Source organism: Notechis scutatus, chromosome 2 (genome assembly GCF_049901735.1).
Source record: "Notechis scutatus isolate UNSWTSFEM ecotype Mainland chromosome 2, rNotScu1.2, whole genome shotgun sequence".
NCBI lineage: Eukaryota > Metazoa > Chordata > Lepidosauria > Squamata > Elapidae > Notechis > Notechis scutatus.
The window spans coordinates 227,792,859-227,808,696 of record NC_142010.1 but is presented as its reverse complement, the minus strand read 5'-3'; the positions used below and the strand labels follow the sequence as shown (position 1 = coordinate 227,808,696).

Genomic DNA, 15,838 nt, shown 5'->3' with positions numbered 1-15,838 from the left:
GGTTATACATGATGACTAGATTATTTAATATTTTGTAATCTGAAGATGAATGTATTAGTGGATAAAATACATCAGTCTGAAATGCCATGAACAGTCTGTCTGAGTTAATCTGTTCACAGATGCAAAGAACCATTTAATGCTTCAGTCTAACAGGGATATTGGATCAAACTGAAGTCCTATCTAAAGGGGGAGGTGTCCTTGGTGCCTTAGAGCTTGCTTGTTTTTGTTGCAGATGTTTCATTACCCAAAGTAGGTAACATCATTCAGCACTCCTTACTAGCACAGATGATGATATCTAGTTTGGGTAATGAAATATCTGCAAGAAAACAAGCAAGCTCAGAGAGCAACAAGGACTCCTCATTTCAACCCTGAGCTACAATTATTCTCCTTCCAATTATTCTCCATCTAAGCCAGAAACTATGGTAGTTTACCAGATTTTGAGGACAATGGTTTTATGTACAATGGGGGAAATTATGTTTGGAGACAATTTGCTTTTGATTCCAAAAATAAGATATGATGTCTGATAATTGTGATAAACATAACCTTCTTTAATTTATTACTTCTCTAAAGCCATTTTAAGATACAACATACTCATTTTCTGTAGCCCAAATATTTGATTATTTTATGTGGGAAGGAGGAGAAGGATTGCCATGTATGCTGTCACGATCATTATGCACAGCGAGCAGAACAATGAAAGATTGATCATGGTTCTCTGAAAAACATACTGGAGTATCTTTTGCCATATACCATCGAACAATTTACTATTAAATTAAAGGGCACATTCCTATGGGGAACCATGCTTTTTAACATCATTTTTTAATTTATTTTTAGGCGTCACTTCTACTGGCATTGCTACTTTGGACCATCAAGGATATGAAGCAGTTTTGACAGTAGAGGCTAGTGATGAACCATATGGCATTCTGAATTTTGCATCTTCATCTAGAACTGTATTAGTCCAAGAGGAAAATAAGACGATTCAACTTTTCATTAACAGAGAATTTGGATCTTTAGGTCTGTATATAGAAGAATGTAGGTTCTAAAAGATATTTTTCTATATACAGCTTCATTATTAATACTTTCTTACACATGATGTTTCATAGTATTATGTCATAAAAGCAGAAGAAAATGCATCAATATCCAAATAAATAAATCTGAAACTCTGAAAAAGGAATATATTTTAGATCTAAGAGCTAAATTGATTCTAAGCAGCTATATTAGGTACCATGTGTCAATAGTTACTAGAATATAGATATTAGCACCCAACAAGATTTCTTTTACTCGCATACTGTACATAAATATACTGAAGTACACTATTATCCAAGTAGTTGATTGCGGTGTTGTAAAAGACTTTTCCTTTCATGTGATGAAAGAAATGATAGAAACAGCTGGGAGAGTCTTGACTAAGAATTGGTGAAATTTTAATTCAAATAGTGAGTTTTCTAAACTTTAACTAAAATGATAAAAATAGGAGGGATTTTTACGGAAGGAATTTCATAATGACATAACATAGCAAAAAGTCAGTGCTTTCTGCTTTTTGCAGTTCTAACCAGCCAATGAATTCTGAACATTCAGTGGCTTGCCCTAACATATAAGGAAGAAGGTAGACAGTCCTAGATATCAAATACCTAAATATTTGCCATGTTCAAAACAAGTATATTATACTGTAATATTTATATATTTATGTGATTATTATGTTGTAATCACTATACTTCATTTTGCTATTAAAAGAACAAAGCAGAAGCAAAATATTGCAGGTTTTTAAATGCTACACTTCGGCTTAATTGTAATTTTATAAGAGACCTCTGGTATTAAAAATAATAACACTGCAAACAAGAGGAACAGCAACCTGAGAAAAATGCAAACATTTGAAAAAACACACAAAGTTGTTACAGAAAAATCCAAGGTTTTTTTTTAATTAAAAAGCATAAAAAGTAGGCATGAAATATAATGCTCCATTGGCATGGGTAATGAGCATGATATGATTATCAAAATCCAAGTATAATGGACAAATAAAAGAAGCATCTTGATATAAGTAAAAGATGTAGCTATAATGAAGCTCATTACACCGCCTTTAGTTGCATGTCTCACATCTCTGATATTCATAGATCACAGTATGTGGTATTATACAAATCAGTCTTTGATGTTTTTGTTCATTATAAAATATAAGTGTATTTAATTATAATTACATCTGAAATCTATATGTTTACCAGGTGTTGTCAATGTAACCTACACAACAATTTCAGAATTTCTTGGTTTAAAGAATCAGACTGAAGGGACATATGCTGAACCAGGAGTTGATTATATACCTATATCAGGATCAGTTATTTTGAAAGAAGGTGTAACAACAGCCACCATAAATATTACTATTCTAGAGGTAAATTCTAATTCCACTCGGTAAAAGAAAAAGAGAGAGAGTCTGATTTTGATGAATGCAGGATTTAGGCCATAATTTCTAATGTTCATGGGAAAATTCTTTGCTCTATTGGTTGATGGAAAAATCCAAGAGGAACAGTTAATCACAAAAAGAGAACTTAGATTTATACAAGTGGAATAAATCTGTTTCATTACACTGGTTTCAATACCATGTGCCACATTTTATAATCTTTAAAATGAATAATGCATTGTTCCATATTTTTTCTATTTCATTTCCTGATTACAGTACTTATAGTAAATCTTGCAGTTGGAAAAAAGCCTGGCTAGTATTATATTATTTTAAAATTTGTAATATTTCATTTGACATGCATATTCTTCAGGCCTAGTAATTCCATTAGGAATGAGGATGGTAGTTAGACATAGTGCATAATAGATACCTTAAGTGCAAAATACACTACTTCTGCTAATTTAGTAGTCATTTTCAAGAGGACAATAACATGAGCCTATGTTTGTTTTTGTTTTACAGGATGATATTCCAGAAATGCAAGAATATATTTTTATCAATCTAACATCTGTGAAACTTGTCAGATATCCTTTGGTATCTTTTCCTCCCAGACTTGGTAGAAATCTCACAACTTTCTTTCATGATTTATTTATACCTCTGTATCAAATTTGTACATTTTAAAAATATTTTGCACCAATGTAAAATATTTATTACATATAAAAATATTTGTTACTCCCTTTATGCAAGCTTTCAAAATATACTTCTCTAAAAAAATTAAGCTAACAGTAGTTTGTCAATAGCATTTTAAAAGTAAATTTAATTAGTCAAATTCACAGATAATAAGAAACCATTTTTATTAGTTACAATAGTAAATCTTGCTTATTGTAGAGGAAGAGTGTGCTGATGCATGCTCCCACATTGCTGGCATCTATTAAATCAACCAGTGGTTACTTTATTTAAAAAATGACATGTACAGCATTATTAGCACATATCTCATTCATGTTCTTTGCAAACTTCAGTGTGATATAAGAGTCTTGGAACCATAAGGGAAGCAAATCCAAAAATTTGCTTCAGGCCCCAAAACTCCAACTTACAATTCCTAATCAACTTTAGGCTGGTATATTAGATTTGGTTTTGTTCAGTATTTTCAAGATACATCATGCTTCCTGTTACTGGTGTTACAAAAATGTATATTCTAATATTTTCAATTTGATCTTCATTTTGCATTTCTGTAGAATTGACTGGGTTAATTCACTACAATATAAATAGAAAAAAAAAGTGCCAATAGGTTTAAGATGTGTTGATAGCACAATGAATACTAGGAATAGTAGGATTTCTGTGTTCTGAGTAATTTTAATTACTTAAAATTATTTATTAATATTCTACTTTTTTCCAAGAGCATTTGGGAAGAATTACAGTTCGTTAATATTATGCATACATTGATATTATAAATAATAATTTACTTTGTACATCTAAGCATTTATTTATTGATCCACATTACTGTGCAAAATAATTTTCTTGCTATTTTTAGACATGGAGGGTTTAACAGCACAGGTAATTATTGACGCTAATGATGGAGCAAGAGGAGTAATAAGTTGGCAAAATACAAGGTAAGTTTAATTTTCAGTTTACGTTTCATTTTTTTTTCAATTGTTAATTTGCTCAGCTGAAACCTTTTGTGACATGAATCATGATGTCACCAAAGACAGTAGGACATGTAGTCAGCCAGTCCTGGAAGCCAAATATGGGCTCTAAGTAGTCCAGGATAGCCAAGGTATCATTATCAGGAATGTATCCAATTTACATTTAAGTGCTACAGGCAGTTTCAAGGATTTCAAATTGTAGATAAGTAGGTTACTACTGCAATTATTTCTTCAATTAAACATTAGTTTATATTTTTCCATTTATCATATTTTGAAACAGTAAATAAAAGCGTGTGGAAATGAACAAATCCACAATCCTGGCCAGAATGATGGAGAACTACAGAGAGGGATCGATAGGAAAATGCTTATGGCAAGAGTTCGCGGTTTTAAAACGGATGAGACACATCTGGTTTTAAATATTAAAATGCAGAATTTTTAAGAAATCCTGCAAGAAAGAACAAACATAAATTTTTTGTATAATCTTTTGAAAAAATTTGTAAGCTCATAATGGGTTCTCTTCACAAGAGATCTTAAAATAAATCAAGCTCAAAATCAATCTCTATTACTGATATTTTAATTTGAACAATGAAAGAAATTTATTTTATTTATTTAATTTCTAAATATGGTATACCAAATATGAATGGTATCAAAAATTTAGTCAACCTGCTTGAGTCTAGTTATTTATTTTTACAACTATAATCAGCTGGATTGACTAAAATATGTTTTAAAAATTCAATTTTCTGGATGAAAAAACACTTACCTTTTTAAACATAATTAATGAGATGACTGCAGAAGCTGTAAAAAGTGCTGCTATGACTATCATCATAATGCCTACTGGAATACTCTTGTTAAGTCCAGTAAGAGATGAAATCCATCCACTAAAGAAAATACAGAGAGCTCTAAAACACATCTTTAACACTCTTTAAAGAAGTATGGCTATTTCCCCCACTATGTTTTAAAGGAAAATATCATTTTTCCTTTATGGGTTACAAAGGAAGCTTTTAACACATATTTTAAGAATCCACTCCTAAAAGAATTGAAAACACAAATACTTCAGTTCTTTTTTTTTTTTTTTTTGAGGAATGGGAGGACAGTAAAGCAGTCCTGAATTCTTTTACCATCTTATTGGATTTTGTAAATTGCCTATGTTATATAAAACTAGAATTACATTTAAGCAAGTATACCTCATGCAAGCATACTGAAAGTTGCTATTTAAATTACACCAACTACTCAGTTAAGTTTTCCTTTCCCAATTTAGATACCACTTGAAAATATGGACCTTCATTACATATTTTATGCCATAAGAAAGAATTTTTGAAGTTTTATTTAAACTGAAAAGCAACCATATACCTACGGATAGGAAACAAAGCTAAATTATTTATAGCATGTGATATAGCATACCATAACTCAACCAAGTGACTGGGTGGTTTAAAATTATAAGATTATAAAACAATTTGTCTGTTTAGCTTTTAATAAATTTTGGCCTTATGGATCTGGGTTTTCCCCCAGATCCTAGAATGTTAATGAAGCCTAGTTTGGCCATACATACAATAAAATTATAAAGACATATTCTCCTTTATTAATCCAATAATAGGCCACAACATTTTCACTTAAAAATATGATCATAGATTAAGAAAGCTATTCTTGTAATATTATTCCAGCATTCATCTTGCTGTAGCAAATCTACAATATATGGACTGAATTATATATATGAATTCGGATAAAACAAATACTGCAATCCAGACAGAATGAATTTGAATTAGGACTGGCAGAAATCAGTAACCTAAAAGAACATGTCACCTTCAAAATGTTGAACCACAGCTCCTATCACTCTCAATTCTGCATACTGGAATTAGGATTGTTGGAAACTGTGGTTCAACAACATTTGGTCAATGGTCGCCCACTTCTGCACAAGGAGGTACAATTTAAACCGCAGTAAAGGCTTCTCTCTGACTGCTATGAGAAAACAGTTTACCTAATTCTGAACTTGGCTCCATGCAAAATACAATTAAAGGATTTCCTCACCCCCTACCAGTTTTTCGTTTCTGATAATCTGGGCAAATGAGAAGCCAATATCAACACACGACAAGGATACCGGGCATGTGTTATTCCTTCAATAGACATCCTCCTTGCAAGTAAGCAGCGACTAGCCATTGGCCTGGCCTGGCCCCCATTCTATCTCTTGGTATGCCCTGAACAGCACTTGCCTACTGACTCGATAATACCTCATTATTTCAAACACCTGATGTTTAACTTTATAAAACATTAAAAAAAGAAATGGGTTGTAATACCTTCGTAAAAAACCTCAACAATTACAGACCAGTGGCACTCACTCTATCATCATGAAGTGCTTTGAGAAATTGGTCTGCCAGCACATCATTTCTGGTCTTCTGCATACATTTGATAAACACCAGTTTGCATTCAGAAAAAATAGATCTACAGAGGACACTAGCCATCACTCTTCACACTGCTCTGACTCATCTAGAACAGCGGGGGGCTATGTGAAGATGCTTTTTGTAGATTTTAGTGTCCACATAGACTAGTGTCTAAACTTATGGATCTTGGACTCTTATTCAATCTGTCTTTGGATAATGGATTTGTCTGGCCACTCTCAGAGGGTCAGATTAGGTAATCATATCTCTTCAGCTCTTATTCTTAACACTGGTATACCACAGGGTTGTGTGTTGAGCCCCCTATACTCTTTATGCGCGCATGACTTCATTCCCACTCATGCTAGTAATACTATTACTAAATTTGCAGATGATACAACAGTGGTGGAACTCATCTCCAGGATGGATGAGTCTGACTATCGAGATGAGGTAGACCGGTTGCTTTTGTGATGTGGAGACAATAACTTGGTCCTTAACACCAATAAGACCAAGGAGCTTTTAGTGGACTTTAGAAGGAATAGATCAGACCTCCAGCCCTTACTTATCAATGGAGACCGAGTGGAGCAAGTGGCCAGTTTTAAGTTTCTGGGTATTATCATAAAGAGGACCTCACCTGGGGCACTCACATTGCAGCACTGGTCAAAAGGGTCCAGCAGAGAGTATACTACCTGAGACTTCTCAGGAAACAACAACTGAATGAAAAACCTTCTACTGCTGCAACAGAGTATTTTAATTTACTGCACCTGTGTATGGTTTGCCAATTGCACAGTGGCAGATAGGACAGCACTCCAGAGGGTTAACGTCATTTCCCAGAGGATCATTGGCTGCCCTCTCCCCTCTTTGGAAGAGTTTTATAGTTCCCACTGCCTTAAGAAAGTTCAAAACATTCTCAAAGATCCATCTCATCCTAATACCATCTTGCAGATGGTACAGGATAATAAAAACAAGGACAAAGAGGCTGAAAAACAGCTTCTATCCCAGGGCAGTAACTCTATTGAAGTCTACTGAATAGTGCAATATTAATGCAATATCGGGTTTTCAATTCAATTGTATAGAATGTGAAGGATGTGTGTTTGTGTTTTATTTTTAGTTATAAATAATGTACACTGAAGATGGCATTTAATTTCTTGTGTGAGGCGAAATGACAATAAAGTAAAGTAAAGCTCTCACTACATGAGATGTGGTGGCGCAGTGGTAACAGGCTAATTCTGCTGACTGCCAGCAGTTTGGCAGTTCAAATCTCGGGATTTCCGGTTTGTCGGCTTTGCGGCGGTAGGGATTCGCGAAGCTGCGCGATCCCTGCCGCTAGCCGTTTTGGGGCTCCTGAAGGGGCAGCTGAAGGTAGGGGATCCGGGAAAGGGTTTGGGGTGCTGCAGACCCCTCCCTAGCCGGCAGAACCTCCTTTTACCAAGAGCGGTGCAGCGGCGGTCCGTAATAGCCGCCACAAAGAAGCCGGCAGCTGGGCAAGTATGCGCTGGAGGAAGAGGAGAAAGTTTTTAAAAGTGAAAGTCTTCTTGGTTGACCCAGGACTCTAAGATATATTTAGTTTAATTCCTGAAAATGATGGCTTTTTGGATGATTCTTTCCACAAGAGGAAATAAGCGGCAATTCTGAGGTGCTGAAAGGAAAGTTTACTCTCCCCGACGGAATTAATAAATGGATATTGAGAAACCTGTTGTTTTTTTTCAGGTAAAACTAGCTTTTTGGGATAAGTCGGAAGGAGAGGACAAAAAAAATATTTATCTGGTTGGATTTTGTTGGAGGAAATGCCTTAAGGATTTGAAAACAGAAATAAAATCTTAATAAGGCTTCAAAACACAGATTTGAACTTTCTTTTTTTCTTTGTCTGATACTACCCTGGAAGAGAAAGGGGAATTCTGGCTTGGCTTGGATTGATTGAGGATTGTGGACTTTGGGGTTGTCTTGTTTTTCTTTTGGAATATTTTGGTTGGTGTGAGAAGAAAGAGGAAAAAGAAAAGAAAAGATCTATAATGGCTTTTTCTTTGGAGGAACTGAGGGATGAATATGAGCAAACAAAAGCAGCCTGTAAAGATGGTATGGAAAAAGCTTTTCTTTTTAAAAATGGCGTTGGTTAACTATGAACAGACAATACAGATGGAAGCTGAAGAACAACAAGAAGAAGATGAAGACGCCATCTTCAATGAATCCCAAAATTCATCTAAGAAAAGAAGGAAGGAAGAAAGCGAGGAAAATGAAGGACTTAAGATCTAAAAAAACATTTAAGAAAGAGAAAAATATGCAAAATAGCAAACAAGAGAAAAAGGGAATACAACAGAGAAGGGATGCCGGCAAGATAGAGGTTAGAAGAAGGGGGTAGGAAGACTTGGTGGGGGAAGAAAGAAAGGGGAAAGGCGGAGAAAAGCCACAAAGTTTTAAAATTAGATGGGAAAAGAGGAATCCTTTTAGGGATAATGGGTAAAGCATAAATTTTTTTAAAAAGATTCTGCAAGGTACACAAGATGGTACTGTAACATTCGTATTAGAAATAGAAAATTAGAATGGCTTAAGAGTTAATAAGAAATTAAAATGTTGAAATGTTTAATAATGATTGATTTTAAAATGTAATAAAATATTGAAGGGAAAGGCAATGAGAATGCTATAAGATTTATTATTTAGATTTATTATTTAACTACGTATTTAGGAGGATATTATGTATTTAAACATTTTTGATTTTTTACTCTGTTTTTATTGTTACTAAAAGTAAAAATTAGTAGATAGAATGTACCAAGCAGAATCAAATTGGGTATTAGGTGTTATTTTAAATGTTAATTTAATTAATTTAGGGAAGGATAGAAAGGCATCATACTCTGATTAGAGATTTCAGGAGAAATTCTTTTTTTTTTTTTTCATTATAAGGAATGAGATAGAGGGATAATAAAGGTTGGGCAAAAGATATAAATATAATGATTTAAATTAAGATGGATTGAATAAGAGAGAATTATGAAGAGTGAAATGTATGGAGAAGTTTATATGGAAGATACAGAATGGTAAATAAAATAAGTAATGATCTGTAAGATGAGCATGAATATAATTAAAGCCCATATAAAAGAGGTACCTGGGGCCAAGTTACTTTACTAAAAGATTTTTATATGTATGTTTGTGTTTGTTTATGTCTTTGAGAGTATTGGTGAAACCTTGTAGAAACATAGAAAGAGAGTGATGATAATCAAGTCAGAAAGAAATTGATGAAATAATATAGAAATGTATTGTATAAGATAAGGTTTTATCTGACTTGTTAAATCTATAATGGAAAAAGGTTCAAATATGTAATGGTTGATGATGATTTGTTTGTTTTTTGAAATTAATAAAACTTGCTTAAAAAAAAAAGATAGTGGCATGAATTAGAGTGTTTTAAATTTATTAAATATTGAGAACACATCTGTACAAGAGAGAGGAATGCTACTTGAACCAAAATGGAACTAGGCTGCTGGTCCATTCCAGTAAAAAAAGTGGCAGAGTATCTTTAAACAGATCTGTGGGAGAAAATCACCAAATGCTGGGCAGCATCCAGCTGAGAAAGGTGTAGAAAATACTATAGAGCAGAGGTCTCCAACCTTGGCAACTTTAAGACTTGTGGACTTCAACTCCCAGAATTCTCCAGCCAGCAGAGCTGGCTGGAGAATTCTGGGAGTTGAAGTCCACAAGTCTTAAAGTTGCCAAGGTTGGAGACCTCTGCATAGAGTACCCATCAAGACACATTAGGTAAAGGGTGATGATGACTTTCAGGAGATATGTAAGAAAAAAAAAGCTTATGAAAATGCTAACACAAATGTTAACATTTGAAAAAGGATGTATGTTATGAGCATTTCTGATGAATCAGATTATAAATTAGAGTAACAGGGCTTAACAAATTCTGACCTTACAACTCAGGAAACAGGCTGTCAGATACTGCATTTCAAAATGAAGGTCACAAAGGGCAGACCAGTTGGACAATAGGCATGCAATTTGGAGAGCCAAGTAATCACCCACTTCTAGCAGAAGAATAATAGCAGACTAGTCACATACCTTAGAGCCTGAGTAGGAAAAAAACCTCACACACATGCATAAAGATAAACAAATACCCAAAGGTATAATATACCAAGGTTCTGGTGTAATCATGAGTCTCCAACCATTATGGGAATATCCTTTGAAAAGTATGCTTTTATTCAGTTGGCTCCATCTACCAGTCCTGGTGTCTGAAATTTTCTGTCTTGCATCACTTTCCAGGCCCATTAAATGTGCTGTAAAAGTCTGGAATTTTCCAGTCAAACTTCCAGCTAAGTGGGAATGTAGGAAGGAGAAAAAGAAAAACACTTTTTTTTCCATTAAAGAGTTTTCCAAATACTTTTGTCCATTCATGGGATAGTGGCCATACTACTTTTCTTGGAGGCTTTATCAGCAATATAGTAACTCATTCCTTTATCACTCATATTTGGAGGACTACAATTTATTCTATATAGAGTTTCCCTTAAAGATACAACTTGTACATAATTCAGCCTCTCCCCATTCTCGCCCCCCCCCCTCGCTGAATGTAGAAGATGCTACAGCAGGATAATGCCAATCTGGTGTGAGCTTCATTAAGAAGCTATAGGCTTTTGGGTCCAATTCAAAGTGTTCCTTCACACTTCTGAAGCCCTTTGTAATTTGGATATTTCTTACTTCTAGGGTAAGAAATAGAATCCAAGTAGAATCCATTTGTTTGACAAATATAGACTGGGAAGGGATGCTATAGATGACTATACCAGAGATGTTAAAAGGGTGGGAGTCCAGATATAAGCTCTCTTGGTTATTACCCACTCAGCCTCAACAGCTGTTCCCTTGAGTTAAAATTACACCTTCCATATATAATTCATTATCATTTGGAAAAGCCGTTAATATATATTTTTCCATATTACCTTTGCACATGATATGATTATGATATGATTATGATAATTAATGAATAGAGAATGCTATCTTGCTTATGATAGATTAATGTTTTGCTTTTATTTTGGATGTCCATTTGTTTTAAGGCACCTAGAACTATTTGATGAGCTAGCCAATAAGTATTTAAATAATTTAAATAATTTATTTAAATAAATAGGTAACTTTTCTTTTTTTCCTTCAGGTTTGAAATAAGTGAACTGAATAATTTATTTAAATAAATAGGTAACTTTTCTTTTTTTCCTTCAGGTTTGAAATAAGTGAACTGAATACAAACTTAACATTAGTGATATTCCGGGACCGAGGCTTGTATGGTAACGTGTCCTTATTCTTGTATGCTCAGAATCTGGAAGCATATCAGGGAGCGGACTTTAATCTTTCTTCAAGGGTAAGAAGAAACCATCACAGAAAACCATTTTTCCATAACATCAAATGGATGTTTTGTTTCAGTGAAAAGTGTAAGCAATTGTACCCTGAATATTAGGGTCTTCAAAGTATTATTAGGCTTCAAAGTTCATTCCATTTCTTCATTAATATGCTTTTCAATTTTAAAAAAATATGCTTTTCAATTTAAAAAAAAAATCAGCATGATACTTTGTTTAAAAATGTATTTACATAGGTATTTAAAATTCAAAATAACAGCTAGATGTTGGGATGTGTAACTGTTATGTTTATTCTATGTATTTTATCATTATGAGTACCCAGATTGTTGGGGGCAATATGCTGACTCTGTAAACTGCTTAGAGAGGGCTATAAAGCACTGAAGTGGTATATAAGTCTAAGTGCTATTGCTATTATAAGATGACTTGTACTTTTTTGAATATTTCTGTAGATGCTTTGTAAAAGTCACAGCGAATTTACATTTTTCTGTACGTTTTTATGCATTGCTTTTCAACATTAAACACATTTCCAATATGTTTCATTAATAGACTCTTTCTTTTGCTGATGGAGAAAGATATAAATATATTGATGTTCAAATTTTTGATGATGAGATTCCTGAAAGAGATGAGAAATTCCAACTAATTTTAACAAATCCATCCCTTGGATTAGAATTGGGAGAAAATACAACAGGTAATATTAATTAATTTTGAATTAGTATTTTGTTTTGTGTTTGCCATGGATCAGGAGGCTCTATTCTCATGCCCTGGTCACCTCCCAGAATAGATCAATGTACAATAGCATGTTCTACATGGGGCTCTCTGTGAAGAGCATCCAGCAGCTACAGGAGGGCAAAGGGTGCTTCTCAGTCAGGACAGGTAATACTTTTATTCTGTGAGCTGCACTATTCTATTCAAGGTACTGGTGATGACCTCTAAAGCCTCAAGGCTGGCATGAGGTACATGTTATGGGTCCTGTCCACAAAAACACATCACCTGACAGGCCCTAGAGGAGAGTCTTTTCTGCCACAGCAGGTGCCCTTCAGAACATCACCCCCCATCCCCCAGGATAGGCAGGTCCTGATCAGTGGTGGGATTCAAATTGTTTTCACTACCAGTTCTGTGGGTGTGGCTTGGTGGGCATGGCAGGGGAAGGATACTGTAAAATCTCCAGTCAGAGGTAGTATTTGCTGGTTCTCTGAACTACTCAAAATTACCGCTACCAGTTCTCCAGAACTGGTCAGAACCTGCTGAATACCACCTCTGGTCCTGATCTTGCTGATTCCTGCTGACCTTTTGGAAGGCTCTCAAGACATGGTTCTGTCATTATGCTTGGAGACCAGCGGTGGTATGGAACATGCTAGCCAGCTGTATTGCTAGTGACTGTATTGGCTGCCTTCTCCTGTTAAAATCTTTAATGGTTTTATTTGGTTTTTAATGGTTTTATTTTGGTTGGTTGTTTCTATTGTTTTCTGTTTTTAATCCTATGACCATCTCACATAGCTACATAAATTGAATGATTGAGAGAGTGAATGAATAAAGTTAACATTATTAATAACATTAATAACATTATTAATAGCATTCTTCATAGTCATAAACAATTTACATAATTATCTAAATTACTGATAGCAATGATTGGCTGGCAGTCCACCATATTGTTTTGTAATTGCCTATATTGTGCAATTAAAAAAAAAATGGTTAACATATAGGATTCACCCAGGCTAGGTGCTGAAAGAAAAGCAAAAGCAATAAATTCTCCCTTTTACACACAGACAGACAGACACACACACACACACAACGTGTGTGTGTGTGTGTGTGTGTGTGTGTGTGTGTTTAGCATGTAGAAAGTCCACAAACGGTTGTGCAATTTTTTTGTGGGTTCTATTGCTAAGATTTCAGTTCTTTTCAGTCTTGAAGATAGCACAATATAACAGGACAATATGAAACCTTTTGACACCTTTAAAACATTCTTTTCACTTTGTAGTTCATAATGCAGAAAATTATGTAGATTTCATATTATTTAAGCAAAAGTAATAAGATCAGTAGAGTAAAATCAGTAGAGTAAAATGTATTAATTTATTTATTAAACATGTTTATTATGAAAGCTTGTTCTTGTTTGATGTAACTTTGAAATACTGAATTTTAGTTAAGTTCTTCAGGACTATGTTTTTTTTTCAAACCTTGTAAAACAAAATTGCAGCACAAATTTTTCTTGTAGATGTTAGAGATAGAAATCTTGATTTATTGTTATTATGATTAAATATTTATAATCTACATAAACTTTGTTGTCTTCCACAAATTTATGCTCAAAAAAATCTCAAATATATACTGAACCTGGATTTAGATACCAATATTGATAATAGTATCATTTATTAAATTATATGGAAGCATTGCCCGATGATTGTATGTTGAATATTAAGGTAATCATTTCATTTATTGTCTGTTCAAAGCAACAATTACTATTCTGGCCAATGATGACGGTCATGGAGTTTTATCCTTCAACAATAGTGAACATTTTTTCCTAAGGGAACAGACAGCACTCCATTTAATGGAAAGTGTTGCGATACTGAATATTATCAGAGAACCATCTCAAGGAATATTTGGAACAGTGACTGTCCAATACATAGTGCGAGAGATAAATTCTTCTGAAGAATCAGTAGATTTGACTCCATCACAGGGCTATATTGTTCTAGAAGAAGGAATAAGAGTCAAGGTAATATGCAACAAGTAGTTTCTACAAAATGTAAAAAATATTATGTTTATTTAAGAAATAAAATAAATATAAATTGGTTAATATCAGAAAACATATATTACATCTATATTGTACTATGTGCCTTAAGAACTAATTTACAAATTGCAGAGGATAATTGTACTGATTTTGTAGGTTTTTTAGGATTGTAGGCAGAAGAGATTCAAAATATTTTGCCCTTTCAAAAACAAAGGTTCTTTAGCTGTACATGTTTAATTGGAAATATTTATTTCAATAGCAATTATTTTGAAAATACGTATATTTTATTGGACATCTTATTTGGCAAATTCTGATGAGTTTCTACAAATAGATAGAAAGGATGATATTTATGTGCTTCTGTTTCAAAAGAATAGTGCTTGTTAAGAAAATCTTTAATTGCTTTTGAGATGTGAAATTGTTGTAGAGTTTCATTGTTGATTATAGTTTATCCAAGATTTTGATACTTGATTTTAAATATAATATTTTGAAGAATAAAAATTCTCTTTTAGGTTATAACAATGACAGTTTCTTCCATCCTAACATGTCCTTCTTGATTTCATTCCATGTCTTAATGTAATTATACTAGTATTCAAGATTTTAATACTAATATATTGCTTTTTATTCAGAATCTGCATATTAGTGCCATTCTGGATGCTGAACCAGAAATGGATGAACATTTCATTGTTACACTGTTCAATCCAACTGGTGGAGCCAGACTGGGTGCAAGAACAGAAACATTGATCACAGTGTTGCAAAATCAAGCCCCTTTGGGACTTTTCAGTATCTTTCCAGTTACAGAGAGGTAAATATTGTGTTAGGTCAGAAATTAATTTGTTAGTTATATATGACAGTTAACATACTTTAGTGTTTAGTCTTCTTAAATTTCTTGATATTTATAATATAACAGAAAATGGCAAATATCAGAGTTACAGATATCAGAAGAATGTTAGGATAATTAGGATAAATAGCAACTGTAAATGTTGATAGTGATTTTTTTTTCATTGCTTATTAGCAATACATTTTCAATGGGAGACAGTATACAAATATTTTAAATACATACATTAAATAATAGTTATACATTTAGATGTTTCTATATATCGATAATCTTTTATTAAACAGTAGGCACTTGGAGATTTCATTAATATTTCCTAGCTTCAGGTTTTATTTCTGGCATCTAATCTGTTTTTACTATTGATGGAATATGATTCCATGCCACTTGTATTAAAATAAATCTCTGTAATTCTCTGTTTTGCTTTCCCTGGACGCCATGACAAACAATGTGTATCTCAAACTAGGAATGTGAAAAACCATTCTGGAGATTGCCTTGTGCTGCAAACAAAGGAAACCTACTGCTCAAGAGTGTTGAAATGCCATCTCTTCTAAATGGCTTAACTGATTTTGAG

The 15,838-nt window shown here is 33.6% G+C and overlaps 1 protein-coding gene across 4 annotated transcripts in view; it reads left to right on the top strand.

Annotated features, from left to right (window-relative positions):
• Nucleotides 1-15,838, top strand: part of ADGRV1 (adhesion G protein-coupled receptor V1) — a 258,922-nt gene that overhangs the window by 73,491 nt on the left and 169,593 nt on the right. For all 4 annotated transcript variants that reach the window (XM_087958193.1, XM_087958191.1, XM_087958192.1 and 1 more), the window contains exons 37-44: nucleotides 832-1,011; nucleotides 2,211-2,374; nucleotides 2,900-2,993; nucleotides 3,909-3,987; nucleotides 11,580-11,718; nucleotides 12,260-12,401; nucleotides 14,158-14,420; nucleotides 15,062-15,237. In XM_087958193.1, the coding sequence (XP_087814319.1) occupies nucleotides 832-1,011; nucleotides 2,211-2,374; nucleotides 2,900-2,993; nucleotides 3,909-3,987; nucleotides 11,580-11,718; nucleotides 12,260-12,401; nucleotides 14,158-14,420; nucleotides 15,062-15,237 (1,237 nt within the window). The remainder of the gene's footprint in view (nucleotides 1-831; nucleotides 1,012-2,210; nucleotides 2,375-2,899; nucleotides 2,994-3,908; nucleotides 3,988-11,579; nucleotides 11,719-12,259; nucleotides 12,402-14,157; nucleotides 14,421-15,061; nucleotides 15,238-15,838) is intronic.